We start from the raw sequence: 22,917 nt of genomic DNA on the forward strand, positions 1-22,917 counted from the left end.
TCGCTTACTCTCGGCCGAGGGACGGCGGTCCCGGGTGATTCATTACGCGGAGAAGCCACGGGAGCCGAAGGGGTTAAGCGATTACTTAGCATTCTTCGGAGTTTAATCGAGAGTATGTAATAACGGTACGTTGGCATAGAAGTCGGAACGGCGTAACTTGGCGCTCTCTTTCTCTCTATCTCATTTCTCTCTTCTTATCTGGTAAAGTAGCACGTTCTCGGCTACCATTCATTCGTCCTATTGAAACGTACACTAGCTTATTGGAATCAACCCCGTAAGATACAATAATTAAACGAAAAATCTCCAAAGTTATTTATAATATTATTAAATAGTTATTTATTTATTCTAAAAAGTTAAATATCAATGTCAAGATACAAGACAAAATAACGTAGCGTGAGGTTTGAAGTAAAAATTTATAGAGACTTAATTTTTAAGCTAACTCATCGTTAATTATATTATAACATTGACATGTAATTATAGAATAAGCGAAAAACATTTTTATATAGAACGTCATTTTGCTAACATATATTGTTAATTATAATATGTAAGGATACTTCGATGTGATTGCATCATCACTGGAAGGAACGTAGAACCGTAAAATAAGACATCATCGTTTTTAGAACCTTTAGAAAATAAAAGTTTCATGTGATTTTTATAATTTTAATCAAGAGTTATAAAGGAGCGTTGTATCAAAATCACTAGAGACTCGTTGGAATTATCAAAAGGTTGATAATCTTAAAACAATCGTTGTGGCTTTTACTTACTGTGCCGAAGCCTTCGATTGACAAAGTTATGATTTTACCGGCAGTTATTTTACACGGTGATACAGTTCTAGTCATAATTAAAAGGAAAAGCCTTTGACATCTTTTCGAAGTGTAATACCAGTTTCCTCTACAGCTATTGCGTAAAATAAAGTTTGTATGTTACTTTAAACAGTTATAGACAGTCGATGACAGGGCAGAAAAAAGCTTGCACAGCTCTTACATAGAATCATATGGAATAACACTGTAATCTAACAGAAACTGTGCTTGCCAAAATTGTAGAAAGATGTGGACGAGTTGCGCAATATAAATTGCCATAGGCGCTGCTGCATCTCTAGCACCTTTATTTAAATTCATTACCATCTGCAACATAAATTTATTTTTTTAAATAATACTTAATTTTTTTTTTTCTTTTTATTTTGACCTTTTTTTTTTTTTTAATTAGATGCGAGCCTACCTGATATTCAGAGAATCGTGCACTCGGTATTAAAGGTTTAAATATTATTCTTTCGAAAATATTGTGAACGAGTTATTTTTTATTTATGGATAAAATGCAAATTGTTGAGATTAATGCATACCTGTATACCGGTCATACTTCCACCAATCACATTCAAGTTAACACTTATCAGAAGTATATGCGAGAACGTAGCTTCGATCAGTTCTGCGAACCTATAAAATCGCGAATCTTTCTAATCACTATCTAATTATCAATGTTTTATCATTTACCAATACGCACTCTATTGCTTGCAGATGCCTACGTAAACAGTTCAATGCTTTCTTGTAATCGTCGTCTTTCGTCTTGTTCAGCGTCAGATCAAAATGAATATTGTTATTTTTACCGATATCCTCTAGCATGTGTCTGGAAGCGCACCACAGTGTTGGTGCAAAAAATAACAATATTCTTATCTTTAATTTCTAATTGTTCGGAATATTTTTACCCAATGATAGAGAACATCCCACAAGCGTGCTGAATTAACGTGCAATATAAACCGTCAACGGCGATCGTACTAAACACATGAGCGAATACGGCTAGGTAACAGTGAATTGTTATTGGGTAGAAGAATCGGTCTATGTCCACACCGTAGTCGACAAAGAACGGCAAGCTCGATGCGGACGTTTTCGTACTATTCGCGACATCGGTTTCTAAGATCGTCAGAATAACTGGTTTGAGCAAGTAAAACACTTGTGTCATATGCATAAAAACTAAAATAAAATTAAGTATTAAAAATATGTTACATACGTAAAAATGCTAGAAAAAGAAATTTAAAGATTTATGAAAGAATATAGTGCGTTACCATTAGAAATTATAAAATGTACGCACGCACAATTTTTTACATTATACCTGCATATGATGTCGTTAAATATTGTCCGTGTAAAGTGTGGTACTGTAAGATAGATTTTTCTTCATCAGTATTTAACGACAGCCAATCATTCTCTATCATCTTAAGACAAGACTTTACCTATACACATATTCATATTTACGCTGGTTTACGTTTTTCATTGAATTGACAATTTTGAGAGGAATTAACTCGATTATACGTGACAAAAATGAAATTAAGTTTTGGATCACTTACATTTTTGCTAAACATTACAGTCGCTACTTTATAACTGAATATTACACTGATCATCGCTGCTGTTGTACCTTCTATCATGTTATTGATGTCTCCGCCAGATATTACGTACATTATCTATGTCAGAATATTAATTTATTGATTTTTATTAGAAGAAAAAAAGAAAATTAAAATTAAAATTAATTTATTTGCGGTGGCGTAAATAATTTATTACAGTGAATTGTTTCTCTCGTAAACGTAAATCTTAAAATTTACCTGAGGTATCAAAATACTACTGGAGAATATAAACGTCGGTATAAAGTGAATATACCTGTCGCAAAGTCTGCGGTATGGCCATGTACCTGATATGGTCATATAAGTTCTAAGGATGAGATAATACCGACTTTTCCAAATGTCTTTCTTGTTGGTCATTTTGCGGAACACTAATATTACGGGCAATCAACAATTCCTTCTAGACGTTTGTCCGTTCGGTGAATTACAGAACCTTACTTATTGATTCCTTCTGACGCAGCTAAAATAGCCGTAGTTCAATAATTTCGCTTGCGAGTAAGTGCGCAATTATTTGTGAACCTTTGTAAACCCTTTCTCTCTCTTCTATAGAAAGTCCTTTTATCATTTCTCTTTGAAGATTAAGTTAGCTTTACTTTCCAGTGACATAATGCTGCGTAATATTCGCCGAACCATTTTCCAGTATTACATTTGACATTCGATGAATGCGTCGGACAATCATATCATTGCGTTTGTCATATCGTTTTTGCAAAAGAATTCATGTTTTATACACGCGTTAGAGATCAGAAGTACAGAAAAAAAAAAAAATAGCGAGTCTTCAAAATTAATAGAATTTTAGAATTTAAAATTTACAAAATTTCGGCTGCAAATAAAGTCAATTCGTGGACAAAAATTAATTATGAATTTTCGTGTATTTTTCATTTTTTTTTTTTTATACAATCGGGGATCGAAAATAGAAATGGTCGTAATTAAAATTTTTAGAATCCAAAAATAAAAAAATGTCTGAAATATATCTATTTAATATTCAATGTGATTGTTAAGTCCTCTCTATTCTCAAATTATTATTTTGAGGTTAAAAAGATGTTAGGACGCGAGATGATGAGAGGAGTTGGAGAGGTTTGAAAGGAGGTTGCGTCACGAATACTCCGAATTACTACAAAACGCGGTGTGGCGCGCGGGTGAGACATCAAGTGAGACGTCGCACAGATTTAATATATTGTGTGTACACGTGTATATATGTAATATATATTTATATACATATATACATATACATTAATGTACGTAGATGGTACACCACGCGAAAAGAGGCTGTGGGAAAGATAGAGTCCGCTATGCGAGGTCTCCCGTTGCCGTGTTTACGAGGATGCCCCGTCGGCGGCTGTAGACCTCGCGGCCAACCTTCGTCCTCCTTTATCACCGGTCTCGGATTAGCCGCCGACGTGGGTTGCAGATTTACCGATTTCGATCTAAACTCGATTACTTAGAGATGGACCGATTGAAGAGATATTCAACGTGGGTGCTTACGTCGAGAAACGTTTCTCGTGCCGTTAATCGTCCCCATTGTGAATATATATGTATACGTAGTTTATATGCATAGTTTTCGAGGGTGGAGGAAAATGAATGGTATTTTGAATCGAGAACTTGACTGACACTTCTCAGTGTGTTAATCGAAAGAGAGACTCGTTCGTTTTATGGTCAAAGAATGTCTTGAAACATTTTACAAGTGTTTCAGATAGCGATGGATGTAAGATTTAATCGATCTTTAGTGTTAAAGTAAATAATTTAAATTTACAGCCAATTATTTCTCTAAAAAAAAAAATACAAACACTGAAAAAATATGAAAAAGTTTGTAATCTTTTTTTTTTTTTTTTCAGAATGGAGACTTTTCAAGAAGCTGGTGTTCAAATGCTGAAAGAATTCAGAGCCCTGTTGCAGCACTCGCCACTACCACTTCCTGGTACTCGTTTGCTTCAGCTTTTGGCGCTCAACATGTTCGCGATCGAGACCACGCAGCTGAAAGGTAAGTTCAAACTTCTTAGATTTTCATTTTCGCGTCTTTTAACAGCCGTGGATGATCTTATTTGATTATTAAGTTAAACAAAAATCGTTTTAAAAAATATATTGCAAGCTAAAGTATCTTCGCAGGAAGTTATGCATTAACGGTCATAAACGGCCGCGTGCACGAGCTTCGCGAAAAGCCGTCCTAGGGTATAAGTGTCCATGCAAATACAAAAGTAAACGCGTCTTTTCTGCGAGCCCGCGCCGCCGCGTCGCCGATACGCGCGGCGTAATTACGGGCTGCATGCGCGATAGGCCTCCGCTAAATTTAGATCTACAAATCTAAGCCCCCAGGTGAAACGAAGTCCGCGGAAAAACGAAGACGCGGGAGAAACCTGAAGAACCCGATTCCCCGAGCCGCCGCGTCACAAATGTATTCGAATACCGAGTAAGTGTCCAGATGCTATACAGAGCGGCACGATAATTTCACTACGGGAACTCTCTAAGCGATTTCCAGCATTAATTGAAAACGCGATCCGGAATTTCTGAGCGTCCGCGCTTAGCGCGGCGACACGCAAAACGCGCCGGCGCGTTAATAGACGCACGTCGGTTCGCCCCGGGAAGGTTAATCTTATACAAACGTCACATGTTTCTTGCAACATTCTTCTCCGCGCAGAATTCCGATGGGCATTTTTCTCCCGGCTATCGTTATTCCAGGCGCGTCGGCTGCGAAGAAGGCGTTGATTGCCCAGACGACATTCGCGATTTACACCGTGACCACTTAATGACAGCGCTATTAATTTGCAAATTGTCGTTTACCCGGCGCTGCTGCAGGACCGTTCGTCATCTCATTCTCGTTACAAACTAGAGGAACTGTCGTGCCACTAGTTAATTGATTAATCGTCGTGCCAGCCGGTTTCTCGTCGTCGTGTCGTGTACGTTGGTGCTTTCAATATACAAACTGTACAAGAATCTATGCGCTCAATGAGTAATTCCCAGTGTAAGACATGCCGCCAGATGTATCAGATTTTGTTAATCAAAAGAAAAAGAAAAAAAAAAAAGCGTGCTCGTAACAGGATCGTGACGAGCACGAGGGGGTAACTGGATCGTAACAGGAATCGATTATTGAAAACTCCATTAAGCGCTCGCAAAATATATTTTATTTTTTACACGCTACTTCGAACTAGTTAAAAATTATTATTTAACTTACGCGAAAACTTATTATTCGGTATCGCGATACGTTTCGTGATACGCAGTCTATGGATATGTCTTTTATTATTTTCAATATCTACAATTTAAAATATATATACATGGCCGTGATTATGACGAACGTAATAAGTCCAGGAAGCGAGCCGAGTTCCAACGTACATAAAAGTATCTCGAAGGCTGCTTCGGGGTACAAATAATAACAACGAGTTCTCTTTTTATTAATCATCGTATATATGTTTTCGCCGAGGTATATTTTGCGATAAAAGAAATGCTTAATAGAGCACAAACAACCGAGGCTCATTAAAAAGATGACGGTTTCATGGTCGTGACGTGCAGAATTTCGGGACGAATCCGTCTCCTTTTAGCTCTCAATGTCGGAGCGGGTCATCGGCCCGAAACGGCCGTTTCTTGCGAAATTTATCTCGTCGCCATCTGGTTCAGTGGCACCCGGTGAGCGTGCGCGGTACGCACGGAGAAAGATCAGGAATATGGATATCGTAATCGAATGGCCGTGCGCGCGGCGCCGTTTTATTAAATCCTCCGGTTTGCGGCGCGGTAAGACGCGGAGCAGCGTGCAAACCAGTTTGCGATAACCTAACAGGCTTACGTGTGTACGCGCCCTTCCTGCCTGCCGTTTCTAGCCAGCTTCCCTTGCGTATCAAACGATTTTCCCTTATCGATGGAAAAAATGATCAAGGACGTCGCGTATCTTCTCCTCGTCGGGTTTACCGGCGTGTGCCCGCATGGGTACGTACCGCCGAGGCCTCGCAGTTCGTTCACATGGCGACGGATCCGGCGACGACGAGATCCTCTCTAACGTGTTCTTGGCGCCAGGCGCCAGCCAGCTATTCCTTCTGTGGTGACGGTAGCTCTCTTCGCGTGCACGAACCGAGAGAGGATCTCGTCTGCGAGTATCGAATTTCTCGCGTGCGACGGTATATATTTGCTGTCCCTCCGGCTCGTTTACTCGCCCATCTGCTCGACGATCGCGATTTGTAAATCTGTTATTACTGGCTTCTTCTAATCCATAATGAATGAGAAGGGAACCGAACCAAACCTTCGAGTTCTCTCGTTTTTTTTTTTTTTTGAAAAAATTACGAGAACCTTAACGATCGCGTGAAGCAGCGGCGATGAAGGAAGACGAGGATGAGAGAGAAGCGTGGATTTTGATCGGAAAGGGTCGCGTTTTCGAGAGGTGAAAATCGATTAAAAGTTGGTGCCTGCAGTAATGCGGCCACTGGCAACGGAAGGGTTAATGTCGTTGAACTTCTGCTTCGCGAGATACGCGCTATGTTAATAGTATGGTAATGTGACACGAGCGGGATATTACCGCTGGAAAATGCGCGCACGCGAGTGCGCCGAATAATAAAATGACTAATAAAATGACGATTACGCCGGGGACCGGCCTAATGAGAGGAGCTCATTAATCTGCTGGCGTGATTAGCGCGATGTAAACGGCGCGCGTGCGTGAAGGTCGACGGCAAGAATTCACCTATGCCCGATTATTTACGGGCGCGCTCATACTCGTGCCTCTTTACCTTCGGGCGGTCCGCGCACATTCGAAAGGCATTACGCGGGGGTCGCCGGTGCTAAATTCATTGCGCAATGCTTATATCTTTTGTGAAACACGTCGCGACTGCTCGAATCTCAAACCACTCCGGACGGTAAGGTTTCAACAGCTAGAAAAATACACTTTAATCTTGCGCCGCGAGACTTCCTTAATCCCGTCGAGAAATAATTATGTTACAAAAGCATGATTATCAACTTTGATTGTCTGACAATTTGTTCTTGATTGTGTATTATTTTTAATAAGGATAATTTGAAAAATAATTAAGTGCTTAATTTTTCTTGGATGGCGAAATATCTAATTATCATTACGTCAGTTTGTGCGAAGCAGGGAACGTGTTTGAAAATACAGAAGATAGATTTTTCAAATAAATGAAACAAAATTTTAACGTTATCACGGGGAAAAAAAGAGAAAGAGAGAGAGAGAGAGAGAGAGACTCGTTGAAAAACTCTACCGCGTCGATTAGATAATGATAGCGGAAGCTGCGCGGTTTATCGCGCGAGAGTGCCCCGTCTCTATAATATCTCTGCAGCCGTTAACGACTCGGGGTGCAAGGCGCAATGAATGCGGATAAAATGCAGTGGCACGGATTGAAACGTTAACCGCAAAACGAGCGGGCCGTTCTGTGCGTCCGCATCCCGCGCGCGCCGCTTAAATAATACGTAAAACACTCGGCCGTGATATTCGTGGTCATTAAAATCATCCTACACTTGGCGCGGGCCCCGTTGCTCCGCATCGCGCAGCTACATTTAACGATACATTACGCTCTCCCGCCGGCCATTAAGACGTGATTATCCTTAAACAATAGCTCTTTTATATTCCCCTAGTTGCTATTAGAAAGAACGAGGCGGTAACCGAATTAACGAGTGCGTGTGTAGATTCGTCGGGCTTGAAAAAAAAAAAAAGAAACGCCTCATCCGTCGAAGACAACGGTATCGACGATATCGCCGCGGCGCGGTTATTACCGTCCTTACCGTTAACCACTTAAGGACCCGACGACTATCAAAACATTGACGAGAAGAAAAAAAAAAAAAACGATCGTTTTCGAGTGCTCGGAGAGAGATACGTAAAAACGGCCGCTAAAAACGTAACAGGCCCCGCCACAAAAGGAAATTGGGGAATGCGTAATGAGGAAAGAGGACGTTTAAATACGAATTACGTGATATTATGTCCGACGAGATTCTTTTTTACTTTTCTGCCGAACGTGGTATTACGTAAATGTGCCCGAGCGTACTAAACTCGTAAAAAGTTTCGGGTTCTCCGGTGCGGAGAAAAACGTACGGACGTAAGCGCGCTTTCTCGTTAGCTCGCGTACACGTGGGATTAATTTTTCGTGAACCGTGTAACTCGAACGAGAGTTCTGTGTCACTTGAAATTAAAGAAGCACGCGAAAACGCAATAACCCGGTGGCGCACCGCGTATATCCATCCATCGGGTTAGAAGCGGCAGTCGTTAATAATCGAATTACCCGCTCGCAGCCCGCTAACTCGATTCTGTTCGTTTTCGCGACGTTAATATCCCGCCCGGGAAACAGGAAGACCGAACTTACCCACCGGCTTCATTAAAAGCGCTTCTCGAGCTCCGCGCGGGACCTCGTTGTCGCGTTTACCTCGTTAGTTAAGGATCTCGATAAGAGGAAGTGTACGCACCTCTCGCGAGGTTCGTTGGCCTCGCGGTGTAGCAACGTACGAAGCATCGCTTCGCATATCACGTATATTTCGGATAGAAACTTGCCATCGTCATTTTCCGCTACCCCGGTAATATCGCCACGAATGAATTTTTTCACAATTTCTGCCACCTCGAGACAGTCACGGGTGCACTCATTCGCGGATTACCTACCGCGGTTAGGTTTTTTTTTTTTCTTTTTTCTTTCGCGCGAAAGACGAGGAAATAGTCCGAGTCATAGGCGGGCGATACTTCTTTTCGCTAATGATCGCGGTGGCAATTAGTTAAAGCTTCTCCCTGTAAATCTTCCCTAACTAATTACCTTTTACACCCCTCCCAATCCCCCGATGAGTGGAAGACCACACGGGCTCTCTCGGGGCGACCTCGCGGTTAAACGCTAATTATTATCCCTGTCCGCGATAAATTAAACTGCCAGAGTCCGCCTTCGAATATGGCCGTTGTGCGTATGCACGACGCTTTGATGGAGGATGGCACGGTGCGCTACTCTCCCGCTTGTTAGATTTGTGTTAGCCTACTATTTCGTGGAGTTAATTCGCGTCACACATACACGCACGCAACGTGAAATCACGCCCTTACTATCGCGCGTGAGCGGAATGTTCGGCCGTCTGTAGAGTTGCCGCCAACTCTTATGGCAAGCGAAAAAATAGAGACGGCTAATGCATGCCAAGTCTACGGGAAGTTTCTCTCGCAAGTTTCCTTCGGCTACGATCCTTTTTCGAATCTATTATTTTATACTTTAAAGTATACAGAATTTGTAATATTAATAATTGATTTTAATTCTTTTCTTTGTTTTTCTCTGGCTTAGATTTTTTATTCGCAACACTCTGTGCTAAGAGATTTTCTTTTAAAACTTTCTTTTTTTTTTTTTTTAAATAAATATCTGTATTTTAGAGAGGATTTCTGTCTACTTTTCTGTATCCACGACGATCGTTTTCCGCGATAAATGCCAGTAGTCTCGACAAGTGACGTTCTTGTACGGATCCATTACACCATCGTTAGCGACGTTTGTCTAATAAGCTTCGCTATAACTCGCTAATAAAGATGCATAAAGCGGTGACGGGACTTGCGTCGAAGACGCATGATATTCACGTGAATATTTTTAGTATTCACCAAGTAGTAATGTCCGCGCACGCGGTAGCTAATAAGACGACAGCGATTGCGCGAGGTATCACTCCGCAAACCGACGTTAAAATATCCGCCTGTTGATTATTGAAAAATAAATATGCGAGAGAAAATGAAAAGTAGGTACTTTTCGATTTTCGTTTTGCTTCAAGTATTCCCGTGAAACATCAATGTCGCATTTAATCCCGCTATTTTGTCCTGCGACTTTACTTTAATTTCACTTTGAAACGTTCTGAAATTCAAAGTGACATTCGTGACGGACGTGTCATTCTCGCGCTTACAAGTTTTATCATTTTTTTTTTTTTTTCTTTTCGTCGAAAATAAAACTGCTGGAAAGAGCTGCGCCCTCGGGAGATTAACGTTCTCGGCGGAATAGCAGCTGGAAGGTAATGGATCGAACCAAGTACAGATAATGCTTATCCGCCCTCAAGGGGGCCGAAATTACCGGGGACGATATTCGTCGCGCTTCCGTTACCGCGAATTAAACTGCTCCCGTAGATGATATCGTTTGACCTTTCCGAGAGAGCTGTTTCTCTTCAGGAAATCGATTCATTACGCAGGGACCGATCCCTTCGGGAGAATCGCTTCGGGAAACGGTCTAGAAATGACTTGGAGGAAGCGAAGGTGGATGCAGTGGAAGGTTGCGCCGTGACCTTCGCTCTTCTGAATCTGCCCGGGAGCCGCGTCCCGTCACGTAGCTTCGATACAGCGCGTAATGACAGTCCCGAAGAGAGAAACGCACAGCCGCCGATGGCGAATCCGGTCGCGACGCCGAATAGATTGCGCATCAATCGCCCATCATCATCATCACTGAAACGTGATCGCTACCGGCATTAACTCGCGCGTTTCTCTCTCCCTTCGACGTAACAATCGGTACCGATACCAATTTGCTGTCCGGATATTGCTATTCATAGCAGACGCCGCACCCTCGCGTTCTTTCTTTTTTTCCGCGGGTCGTTCATCATCGAAATGATATTCCTCAGCGACAGTTCCGATAGTAAATGATACCGCACGAGTGATCCTTGCTCACGTCATGCGGTTTTAAAGATCGTGAGTTTTGCCAAGTAATTTTCTGTACGGCGAAAGCTATGCTACAAGTGGTAATGAAAGGAAGAGCTTCGAAAATATCTTAATCGCGTTTTCTTAGCCGTGCTTGATAATAATTTCAAGCGCTTATATATTGAATTTTTAATTACAGATTCTCAGATGGAGCAAGGTTACAGATCGGAAGTCCAAGAGCGTGCACTCGTCGTATCGCTGCAGATGTTCAGCTTGATCTTGGAGCGCGGTGTATCCTTGCTGAAAGCTCAGCTAGATAGCGGGCAGGAGCCGAGGCTAGTGGTTGGCGAGGATCTCCAAGTGCTTCTACCGGCTATTAAGGTACTTTCCTCCCTTTCTCCCCCGGCAATACGTATCGTTTGAGCCAAGTCTTAATTGCGTTTCGCGACGCAAGTCGGCGAGCGTAAGTCAATTTCCGAGTCGAAACGTTGCCTCGATCACGTTCATCGTCCGCGGCTTGCCATTACGGAATAATTAGATCTAGAGCAGTGGCGGCCAACCTCTCAAACTTTCATATCGCATCGCGATATATTCCACACTTGGAGGAATCGATATGAAATGTGGGCTCACACGTGGAAATCTTTTATCTTACGTTCGTCGCCGTAATTATTTCATTCGCTTCCCACGGGATAATTTATGGTGGATCGCCGGGTTGATTATCACTGATCCAGATTGCGACTGCATCAGTCAGTTTCACGGGCGTCGGGTTTTCTTCGCCGGCTCGATCCGATTCCGCTTCCTGTCGCTGTTCGCGGCCTCGGACCGCGAATGCGCTTAATCATCGGAGAATTTATGAAGCGGCCCGCGAGAGATTCGCGCCCACGTGTTTCCGCCGGTGGCCGATATGTCAGATCCGGAATCCCGATTCGATCACATCGCGACTTATTACGCAACTCAACGCTCGCAATTAATCCACCTACCGCGCGTCATCGTACGTACGAGAACATTTCGTCGATTATAATGGTCGCTTTGCGATCGGACATCGCAGCCTTGGAATTACCGATTTCCTAACTCGCCATTATGCCGTATAAAAGATCGATCGTATACAACGATACGGCAATTATGTAATTCAACCACGGGGGATGAGGGGAATAAGATCAACAGTAAAAAGAAGAAAAAAAAAAGAGCGGTCTAGGATATTGCTTGAAACGATGTGCTTAAATAAATGTTAATCTTGCGCCGAGAACATGAGGTACAATATTTCCGGATTGTCACCGATTAACTATCGATTTTACGGCATTAAATAAATATTTTACTAATACGTACCGTGAAATTAGCGCGTCTGCGTAGTCACAATGTATTTCTTGGCCAACTGTAAAAAGATGTAAAGGTAAAAAAAAATAGAAGAAAAAAAAAAAGAAAAAAAGAAACAATGATTACTATCGGAATGCGGGCTGATACGAGGAATAATAGTCGGACTCGCGCTTACGACTGAGGTGAGACCATTAATATTACCGATAAAGTAGACGCGATACAAGGCCGCTGGAATATGTTTCACTTTATGAGGATGGATGGACGTGCTCGATGAAAAAAGCGTCTCGCGGGTGTGTCTATAAATAGCGAGAACATCGTCGTCAACATCGAACATTGTATAAACTGCTGCTTTTATTATTCAGTTCTTCGCCAAGTTATTCTTCACGAGATACAGTTTTTATACGTCGACAAGTTATTTTTCAGAAACGTTCTCGCGGGTTTCGTTTTAAGTCGAACTCATTATTATTATTATTTTTTTTTTTTATATTTGAGTGTAGATTCAAAAATGTGCTGGATAGGAAAAAAATGTAGGTACAAATTTAGAAAGATTTTCTTTCGACATTTTTTTTTCTTATTGGCGTTGGTTTTGTTTACGTATAAATTAATTTGAAGTTGATGGACTATGAGCTTTACTTTTCTTACGTTTGTTTCAGATCTGGTGCGACTGGATGCTCTGCCACAGCACCGTTTGGAATCCCCCGCCGTCTTGCACGGATTACAGAGTCGGGTGAGTTTCTTACTCTGAGTTTCTCTCTCGGGGGAGAAGAGAAAGAAAGAGCGAGCAGTGCCGCCGTTCATCTTATCGACGCACGGCGCGTCGTCGCTTCTCGGCGCGAGTTTCGCTAATGAGATAAAATAAAAGAAGAATAAGAGCCCGGTGTGAGAGACGGAGACAGAGGGATAAGAGCGCGAGAGTCACGCTTGTCCGACTGATGCAATCTACTGTCCATTAAACGAGGCCTCAAGGCTCTCTCTTTCTCTCGCTTCATCTCTCGTTCTCTCTCGCAACGTCGGTCTCTCGTTGCAGGTTTTTTTCTCCTTTTTTTTTAATCTTTTTTTTTTTACGTAACCAACAGTTAATATCTGCCTGGGATAGGTTAATCATTGTTGCTCGTTAGCGATTAACAATTACGTGAGTCAAGCGTTTCCTTGGCAAGGACGCCGCGCATCGCGGAACGTGCGATCCCTCCCGATCCTTTCTCGGATCTTGATCGTCGTTGCACTTAAAACGGCACGGGACGATTCGACGCGGACGCGGACTTCTCGACGGCGGAGTCCTGTGGCGGACGCGATTAACAGATGACCTTTAAAGACGCCGACCGTTTAATCGCGCCGGAAAACCACACGCGCTTCTGCCTCGTCGCTAAACTGAGCGATCAAGCAAAGTCGATTCTCGCGTGATCTTCTTTGGCGCATTGTCATCGGGGTCGTGCATCGTCAAGATTCCATATTCGGGACGAAGCTTGCGATGAAAATTTACGGCCAAATCCGTTTTCTGTAATGCAAGACGAGCGATAAGTAATGTCGCGTTACTTCGCGAGGACGCATTAATACATAGAATATTACCGGTGAATATTTCCGGTATTGCAATTCCTTTAGATGCTCTTGTTTCGCATCAACGAGAATTTGCACGATCTTAGAGCCGCTACGCGCCACGAAAGAATTAATTGAACGAGCGACTTTGGCTTTACAGTAATACGGAAGTGGCGAATGGAAACGTATGCCCTGCCGCGGGTAGATCATTAATAACGCCGGTAGAACGAGCCGCCGCCGGTCATACGAAGTACATTAAACGTATAAATCCGTGATCTATTATTATTATTATCCACCGCGCGCATTACGCGGGTCCCCCTGCCGCAATAATTTCCAATATGTAATTCTCGACATTGATAATGAATAGTCGCGCAGGAATATATCATATTATCTGCACGAAGACTCGCGTCCCCGCGACAGCACCTCCTTCACGCCACAAATGGTAGGACATAAATTTTATCAGCCGACCGTGTTTTTTCTTTCTTTCTTTCTTTCTTTCTTTCTTTTTTTTTTTTTTACTTCTTTTTTTATCGCGTCCATTCGGATTTCAGATTTATGTATCTCACCGTGAATACGCGCGAAATCACACCACGTTCCGACGCGAAGGCGTGCGAAAATGCAACGTGCGTCTCGTCGCGATCACGCGGAAGCCGCGAATCTCCAAAGTGTCTTTGCGCACTTTCGTGCGACGCATCGAAACTGTATTTTCGACAAATGGAATTTCATCAGGAGCCTCGGTCACGTCGTGCGCGGTAATTGTACCCTTGTCACAGAAGCTCGTCGCGTGACGAATGATCCAGAACCAAAAATATTTGCCTTGTGGTAAAAGTATACGCGCCAGGTATCTGGTAGCTGAGAAAAATCAAGTAGCAATTTACCTGATTATTTCTTTTTTTTTTTTTTCCCCCTCAATAAGCAAATGTTTGAGCAAATGTTGTTTGCACAGCCGGCAATTTCACAAGTCTTTGGCCATTTAGCCGTCAGTCTTACAAAAACAATAATGAACGGGGAATCTGAAACCCGTAGAAAATTAGTCCCGAATATTATCCTGAGGTATAAAAAGTTCGTCGGCCTGGCGGCGCCAAGGTGGCGTCAAGCGACATTCGAAAGTCTAGCAAAAAATCTAATTTAAAAAATTGAAGGAGAGAAAAAAATTATTGTTTTATCTCAATGTTGGACACATGTGTTTAGAAACTAGCAACATAAAGAAAAAGCATTTAAAATTCTCACATATCGCCGCAGCGTGATTTTCGTTCTTTTCAGAACTCTTGCAAGCTGATCGCTCTTCAGCTAAGCTAGTGAGTTATTTTCTTTGTTTAAGTGCTTGCGCGTGCTTTATCTCAGGTCTGGCGTCAGTCAATTCGTAAGTTGACACCCGAATTCTTTCTAAGAGCACGGGACTTTCCGTAATTTTACTACGTATTAATAACGAACGAAGAGATCAATCTAGCAACGCCTACCAAAAACTTCCGGCTCTGCGACGCCGTTGAATCAGTCGTGCAGTGATCATCGCGGCTCTCGCTCTTGCGATTTTAAATACAATATGACGTGGATCATAAATCATTCAATTGGTGAATCAATTTTCGGAGCGAGCGCGGCTTAATCACGTGAAAAGAATTAGACCTTGGTACTATCGAATTCCTTTCTCGCTCTCAGTTTTGAATCATGTATTAGAAAAGCGATCGAATTCATCCAAGTTTTGCCAAATCACGATAGACTTTTGATCGTGAGCGATCTCTTGGAACTCTAGCTATTTTTAATGAATCTTACGGTACTTGGATAAGTTTTAATTTGATCTTCTTGTTTGTTACAGGCCACCGGGAGACGCGTGGAGTAGATTAGCGACGATGGTAAATCTCCTAGAGAAATTAAATTACACCAGAATGACTCTGATTCAAGGCAAGGATACGGAAGACCGCGAGGAAGGTAAGCAAATTTGCCGATTGTCTTTTATACGATAATAATTACTACGCGCGTTATCGATCGCCGATGGTTAATTAATAAGATTCACTGCTTATCGTTAACGTTTGTTCTTTTTTTTGTTTTTCCGATATTTGCGCTGATTAAACGCGCGCGAGCGGCGAGAGAAATGACCGCTGATCGAAACGCGCGGATGAGACACGAGCGATTCTCGCCTGACCTGGACCAGGCTTAATCGAAAAAGTCACGTTCCTCGAAGTCGGTGAAGTCGGTGCCCGGTCTGTTGACCCGTAGATAGCTGGCGCGACGGTTGCGTAACGGTGAATACGTTCGACATGACCACTGCAATGCCATTCTCTTGCAGCCGTTTACTAGCGTGTGGCCAATGGTCTTTCAGCGTGCGTGCGAGCTACATCGCCACTATATGCATGCCGCGCGCATGTTATGAATACACAAATTGCGTTGCCTCGAAGCCCATTCACTTGTACGCGCCGCGCAGGCGACTCGGCTTCGCGCAGATTTTTTGATTCGTGCTTATCGATCGGATTTTATATAGTTTTCCGAGCTACACATCTATTAAAACTGACGATAATTATTATTCTAGAGTAAATTTTTTTTAATAATAAAAATATTTTTAATTTTATATCGAGAAAAATATTGTGTACCTACGGTCCTCGAATGTTTAAAGATGATTCTCTTTTTCTACGCAAAAATATTCAAGTGAAATTCCTTTGTCCGTCGATAAAATTACTTTTTATTTCATTGGCTCTGTAATGAGTCTATGATCAAGTTTGTTAGCTGATCACTCGCCGACCGAGAGGAGTAATTGTAATCAGTCGCGAATGCGCGCGCGATTTCCGCGAGCGAAATACGGCGGGTTTTTCCATTTTCGACAGATCAATGAGACGCGATCGCGAGTTTGGTCTCGAACTGGGTCTTCCAACGGGTCCGCTCGCCTGGAAACGAGCGTTCCAGTTTCACGACGCGTCCTTGCTCGCGGTACACTTACCTCTAAACCGAGTACATATGTGCGGATGCAATATGCGTGGTTCATTGCAAATATCGTTACGTGCATATCGGCGTGGATGCAATGATACGGTTGACTGGGATTAATAAATTTGGTCGAAGTTGCAGTTCGACCTTGGGTTTTTATCAACGCCGCTGGAATTGCTTGCCCGACGTCGTCAGCAATTAATTTCGTTTATTTATTAATAATCATTTAAAGTGTTTTTGGTGTTATTCATTTAAATTCAAATGTTAATACTCATGTTTTGTCATAAAATATTTTAACGTCGGGTTTAAACATATTTCATTAATTTTTAAATTGTACTGCATAAACATTTGAGCTCCTTTCGCGATACGTGATCTTCATGCTTTATCACGCAAATTCCTCGCGTTTATTCGTACACTTTTGAAAGAGGATCCGTTTTGGCACGGCCGCTAAACTTTCTATAAGGAGCATCGATCCTCATACATAAATGTATTGAATTTCTACATTTGATTTTAGACCTGGAGCTCGTGAAACTACCGGAAGATATCACCCTGGCCGGATTCACTCCCCTTATGTTGAATCCTCAGGACCCTTGCTACGTGGAGAAAACAGAAGATATGGTAATTTACATTGCGTTACGTACTTCGATAATTGCGCTGATATACATATCTGCAGGACACGCGCTTTTATTGTTCGCAACAAACTTTAAGCTTTAAAACGGAATCCCGCATGTATTTCGAGATACTTCAGTCCTAAGAGGATATTTAGTATATCTGGGTAATACCGGGATATCTGTGCGCTCGCTCGACTTTCACGGTTAAACTTGTGCTTTCAGGAAGTGGCTCAGATGTGCCTCAGGATAAGCAAGATCCTCTTCTTCGGTCAAGTGTTCTTGTGCGGCTTGGAGACCCCAGTGCTGAAATTGCAGAAAAGCGAGACCGGTGTTAGCGAATATGTTTCCGTGGTCGAGGCTTCGAGCACGAGTTCACCGAGTTCACCGCCGACACAGGTACGTGGTAACTGTCGTAAATGCACTCTCTCTCTCTTTTTTTTTTCTTTTTTTTTTCTCTCTAAAAACAAAGCTTCGTAAATTTCTAATTTGTAACGAAGAATAAAGGAAATAATCATCTTTAATTCAGTATACCCATGTGCATTTAATTTCTAGAGCGACTCGGAGCTTCTAGTGGAAAGTTATAGCGAGGGGGAGGAAGAAGAGTCGATTTCCACGTCGAGAAGATTACCCTCTTGCGGCAACGTGTCGGACGATACGACGGCTACCGTGGCGGCTGTCGAGATAAGGTCATTGATCGAGAGGAAGGAAGAACTGGAGAGGCGGCAACGGAAACAAGATCGGCATCGACAGCGGGTACAGGTGAGTGTTTAAAATATTCTATAGCGATACCCAGGCAGTGCACGCAGCCAGGGATGATCTATCGATTTGTCTACACGATATACGGCGCGATAAAGTGTTACTTATTACATGCTGTTACGTCGCGGTACGTGATTAAAATCGCGTATTAACTGGCGAACATTACGGCGCTAAGTAAACAAGGGTGGAAGTTTCTGACAAAGTTAATTATCGGTATTTGATTCCCGTTTATAAAACTTTTACGCCGGCATGAATGCGCGTGTAGAATGAATTCTGTATTAATAGGAAAATGAATGCAAACTCATTTCAGGATTTTATTCCACGATAATGTGAATTTTCTCCAAAATTGTCGCGCTTCTTTCACGTATAAATTCAACACGTAATTATGTTTTAAATAATTGTTTTTAATTAATAAAAAAAATTGAATTCTTGGCGGAAGAATTTTTTAAGTTGCGGGAATATTTTTGTAATTTTGCTCGAGCTTGTCTCAACCGAATTATTTGGAAATGCAAGTGAATTTTAACAGTCGATCGTTCGAGGATTGCGCGCTATGAATAGCGTTCGAACGAGCTTGAGATCGATGAGGAATCTCGCCGCTTCCAAATTTAGTTTGCGGTCTTCCGATAGAGATGTCCAGACGTCCTACGCGAATATCGTTGTCGAATGACTGTCTAACCGCCGCATTTCTACCTTCCGTCTGATTCGGCGTTGCTTCCCTGGCATAATTTGCGCGATTAACGAAGCACCGATTACACAATAAAAAAATAAAAAATATATATATTATCCACTACTATACTTTTATAAAATTTACGTGTGAAGCTACACGATTACATTCTTCGCTCAATCAATAATATAATTCTTACAACTGTTATCTCTGTAAAGCTACTATTCTACACTTATCACAGTGCAATTTTACATTTATTATCTAGTGGGCAATTTACAAGCAATCTCTTTTTTTTGCAATTTAGACGCAACCGTCTTAGCTAAGTCGAACTGAATTAGGAGATTGCAATACGCGTTCGACTTCTTGCGAACGAAGATGAAGAATGCAGTTCTTCTGTCTCCTCTTCTCGCATTCCTCCACCCTCTGTTACACCACCCTGGCGTCCTTTTATTTCGGATCGCGCGCAATCCTCTCACCGCAGACTTCTCGCGCAGCACGCAAGCCTGCCGTTTTTATTTACGGCATCGAAACTCTTCCTTTTTGCATATTTATTATCTTACCCCTGGTTGGAGCCGGATTTCGTGTGTACCATGTGGTCGGCCGCGTACTTTCTTTATCTTTCCCAGTGCGATTTTTTTTTTCTTCACGAATAAAAAAAGGTAACAAAGGTTGGTCGGAGATCCTGTACACGCGCGATTGTTCTTTTTTTTTATTACTTTTTTTACTTTCGGTATAATTTTCAGATTTAAATATGTTTGGTATATTAATGCATGAATTTAAAGATGAAATAATCGAGAAATATAGTTAAAAGCTTTAAATGTTTTTTTTAATTACTTTTAAATTGCAATTACATGAAAAATGTCAGGAAATAGAAAGTGAGAGAAGATTTACGGCTCTGATATATTCAATGGTTACTTTTGCATATATTATTCCGGTCGAAAATTGTAGACGACGGTAAACACCTTAAATCGCCACTGAGGATATGTTAATGAACCGAGATAACACATGTACCGAATACTTTGCTGAATTTTAATGAAGTAGTTTACAAATATCTCGAAACTAGCTCTTTATTACAGAGAGAAATTATCGTGTTTTTTTTTTTTTTTTTTTTTTTTTTTGAATAAATAAGCTTGCGGTCAATGATATGTATCGAAACAATATTGGAGGTTTCATTATAGTCCGTAGCTTCTGTTACGACAATGGTTACTTGGCATTCACACCAGGGTATATACTGCCTAGTCGATATTGTTCCGTGCGCGCCACTGCCTCTTTCGCGAAGCACCATCCGCATTCGTGGGATTCAATTGGAAGATAATGCGTCTTCCGTTGCATCTTGCACGCTACACGCACACGCGCGCCTCTCTCTCTCTTTCTCTCTCTCTCTCTTTCTTTCTCTTTTCGTTTTTCTCTCTTGGTAGAAGGTGCGTGTAATGCGCACGAAGATGTGGCACGTTTCTGTCCGACGAGGATGAGAATCACGAAGATGGATGCAGATTGAGACGATTACTCAACTATAAAATTTACTTGGCTATTGATTTCGAAAAGATTTTGATTTTTTATTATTGCGCAATAACAGAAATTGAAATGAAACTTGCAGTTGAAAGTAAAATGTAAATCGTCGTCTCTCTCTCTTTCTCTCAGTATTATCTCTTTTAATTATCGTTGCCTAATTAATTGCGTTAACATTTTAAATATATTATTTCGTAATATTATTTTGACTTTTATTCAAATTATACGATATATTATGTATTATATTTTTACGTTACTGGAATGTGCGTTTAATGTGTTCAGGAAATTCTGCAAAAGTCTTCGGTGTCGGTGGACATTGAAGTGAGACCGAGACAGCTGGTGCCCGACACTAACTGCTTCATCGACTATCTGCAACAGCTACAAACTATCGTAAGAGCCATTTCCGGAGCGCAGCCAATCTACACACTCATGGTGCCACTCGTTGGTAAGTGAAAACAAAAGTTTAATATGTTATTAATATGAAAAAAGAATCGACGATGCGAGATAGACGTGCGTCGTTTGGTTCCCAATCTTATATTTTTATTTTTTTTTTATTTTTTCTTGATCGACGATTATCGACTATCTTGAGAGAAGATGGATGCGTTACTATAATATGGTTCAAATTAATAATCTTTTTTTTTTCTCTTTTTAAAAGTGCATACGACCAATAAAGATCGTGCCTTTAATTATCAGTCATCCATATCAGGAGAACTTTGATTTATCGAATATTACAAACTCGCCATGCTCTGTCCGTAAAATATAACAGATACGAAATAATTATTCATTAAACGCAGAATTTTGCAAAGTGTTAACAGAATCTATCTCTTTGTAACGAGTTATTATAATCGTTTACTCAGTTATTGGCATATCAAAATCCCATCTGTGAGATATCTAAAAATTACACAATGACCGGGAACACCTTCTCAATCTTCTAATCAAGAATAAAAAAAATTAATTAGTGTAAAATTAATTTTTTTATTATCGATAATTATGAAGCAGTGGTACGTCAATTGAGCAGTATATTATATGAATCATAATCACGTATTATAATTGCAAATTAATTTTTTTTTTTTCGTGTAGTTTCTTTTAATTTTTCAAGTTTTTTTTTTATCGTAATCAATTTAATAGTGATTAATTCAGATCCTTTTTTTTTTAGTCTCGCAAGGCGCGCACGCGACGCGCTCGCGAATATTTCGTCGCGGCTTTTTCGCGCTTGCTTAACGAGCGGAAATACGCTTTGTTGCAGTGTTAAACGAACTAGAGGGTCTAGCCCGAGGCGCCGATGCGAGGGATTGTCCTCCAGCGTCAAGAGCAACTTTGAATCCCGAGCATGTGGCACGAGTAGCCGAGAATGCCAAGGCGGCACTAGCCTTCGCGAGAAGTCGAAATCCGGCGATCCGATGTCTGACCACGAGGGGCACCGTTCTTTCATCCAGCACTTTCACGGTCGAGGAAGACGTCGACAAGGTAAGTGAGAACCCTGACAAAGCTTAACAATTTGATACGCTTACATTCGTCTGTTAAATAACAGTATTCTCTGTGTCGAGGCGCTATTTAAAAGGCAAATTTTCACCGATCGTTGACTGCGGCTACAAGACGTAGTAGAACTGAAAAACAATTCTTTACTTTCTCACTCTTATTTTTTTTTTTTTACATTTAACCATTTCTGAAATTTTCGCCCCAAATGCGCAGAGCACTTCGATGCGCGCTTTTTTGTATTTAATTTGCACAATATTATTAAGGGATTATATAACAGTATTCTCTGTGTCGAGGCGTTATTTAAAAGGCAAATTTCGACCGATCATTGATTGCGGCTACAAGACGTAGTAGAACTTTTGATAAACAATTCTTTATCTGACTCTTTTATTTTTTTTTTTACATTTAACCATTTCTGAAATTTTCTCCAATGCGCAGAGCACTTTGATGCGCGCTTTTTTATATTTAATTTGCACAATATTATTGAGGGATTGTTTTTATTGCATTTTTTTTATCTGAACACCTGCGGGTATGCAGTGATGAGCAATACGATAAAGCGAATCGATCGCGACAGTTAGTCGATGGGATTCCAACGGTTGCACATAGAAAGTAGCCACGTTATAGTACAAACCAGTCGCTCCAAAGATCAATGCTAGCGAAGAAAGGTAGGCGCGGTGTTCATCGAAGCGCGAATGTTATGATGACGAGCCGAGAACACCCACGTGGTGTACGTGCCAAGTATTTTTTTTTCTCTCTGCATTCGCGGGTTACGCCTGATTATTTTTCTCCCGGCGCAGTTTTAGTGATCAAAACGAAGATTGAATTTTCACGACAGTTGTTCCGAGTTCGAACACTTCTCTGCTTTTAACCGCCTGGTTAAGTTGCTTAAACAGCACGCACTCATCCGCCGATTTCGACGGTATATTCGGAATTTCGATCATCTTGTTCTAGGACGGACTGACACGCAACGACGACAGGATATTAACTACGTGCCTCAGTCTTTGCAGAAGTATCAAAGATCAAGCAAACGCAGGTAAGTATCGTAGAGCCCATGGACTGCGAGATATATTTTTATCATTCCATTTATTATCTTGTTTTATATGATTAATTTACGTCGTATATTAGACATGCTTTTTCATGATGCCCTTTTAAATTTTTTAGTCGAAGAGAATGCTTTTTTCGTCTCGATCGGAATCTAAATTTACCCAAGAACATTCCG

The 22,917-nt window shown here is 41.4% G+C and overlaps 2 protein-coding genes across 6 annotated transcripts in view; one reads left to right on the forward strand and one right to left on the reverse strand.

The window, feature by feature from the left end:
- The window catches only part of LOC139106128 (telomerase-binding protein EST1A), a 40,856-nt gene that overhangs the window by 14,333 nt on the left and 3,606 nt on the right, over nucleotides 1–22,917 (forward strand). For all 4 annotated transcript variants that reach the window (XM_070662677.1, XM_070662674.1, XM_070662675.1 and 1 more), the window contains exons 17-26: nucleotides 4,216–4,361; nucleotides 11,122–11,303; nucleotides 12,890–12,963; nucleotides 15,583–15,695; nucleotides 17,197–17,300; nucleotides 17,516–17,689; nucleotides 17,846–18,052; nucleotides 20,505–20,667; nucleotides 21,469–21,689; nucleotides 22,650–22,731. In XM_070662677.1, coding sequence (XP_070518778.1) covers nucleotides 4,216–4,361; nucleotides 11,122–11,303; nucleotides 12,890–12,963; nucleotides 15,583–15,695; nucleotides 17,197–17,300; nucleotides 17,516–17,689; nucleotides 17,846–18,052; nucleotides 20,505–20,667; nucleotides 21,469–21,689; nucleotides 22,650–22,731 — 1,466 coding nt within the window. The remainder of the gene's footprint in view (nucleotides 1–4,215; nucleotides 4,362–11,121; nucleotides 11,304–12,889; nucleotides 12,964–15,582; nucleotides 15,696–17,196; nucleotides 17,301–17,515; nucleotides 17,690–17,845; nucleotides 18,053–20,504; nucleotides 20,668–21,468; nucleotides 21,690–22,649; nucleotides 22,732–22,917) is intronic.
- LOC139106136 (odorant receptor 13a-like) lies at nucleotides 405–4,285 on the reverse strand. Of its 2 annotated transcripts, XM_070662697.1 has the most exons (9): nucleotides 2,588–4,285; nucleotides 2,336–2,449; nucleotides 2,104–2,221; nucleotides 1,700–1,964; nucleotides 1,498–1,620; nucleotides 1,340–1,430; nucleotides 985–1,124; nucleotides 765–897; nucleotides 405–623 (listed from the first exon to the last, which is right to left on the reverse strand). In XM_070662697.1, the coding sequence occupies exons 1-9, from the start codon at nucleotides 2,741–2,743 to the stop codon at nucleotides 573–575; spliced, it is 1,191 nt and encodes a 396-aa protein (XP_070518798.1). In that variant the 5' UTR covers nucleotides 2,744–4,285; the 3' UTR covers nucleotides 405–572. The 2 variants fall into 2 exon arrangements, with proteins under 2 accessions (XP_070518798.1, XP_070518797.1); XM_070662696.1 differs by having other exon boundaries at nucleotides 405–897.

The sequence above is a fragment of the Cardiocondyla obscurior genome, linkage group LG10 (genome assembly GCF_019399895.1).
Source record: "Cardiocondyla obscurior isolate alpha-2009 linkage group LG10, Cobs3.1, whole genome shotgun sequence".
NCBI classification, from domain to species: domain Eukaryota; kingdom Metazoa; phylum Arthropoda; class Insecta; order Hymenoptera; family Formicidae; genus Cardiocondyla; species Cardiocondyla obscurior.

What these genes read in the sequence shown, in the direction of transcription:
- LOC139106136 (XM_070662696.1), bottom strand. Translation starts at nt 2,743, where the DNA reads ATGACCAACAAGAAAGACATTTGGAAAAGTCGGTATTATCTCATCCTT. An exon ending in GAAGTATGACCGGTATACAG is followed by an intron (nt 1,125 to 1,339) that starts GTATGCATTAAT and finishes TTTATGTTGCAG; the next exon opens with ATGGTAATGAATTTAAATAA. An exon ending in GTTATTCCATATGATTCTAT is followed by an intron (nt 898 to 984) that starts GTAAGAGCTGTG and finishes TTTACGCAATAG; the next exon opens with CTGTAGAGGAAACTGGTATT.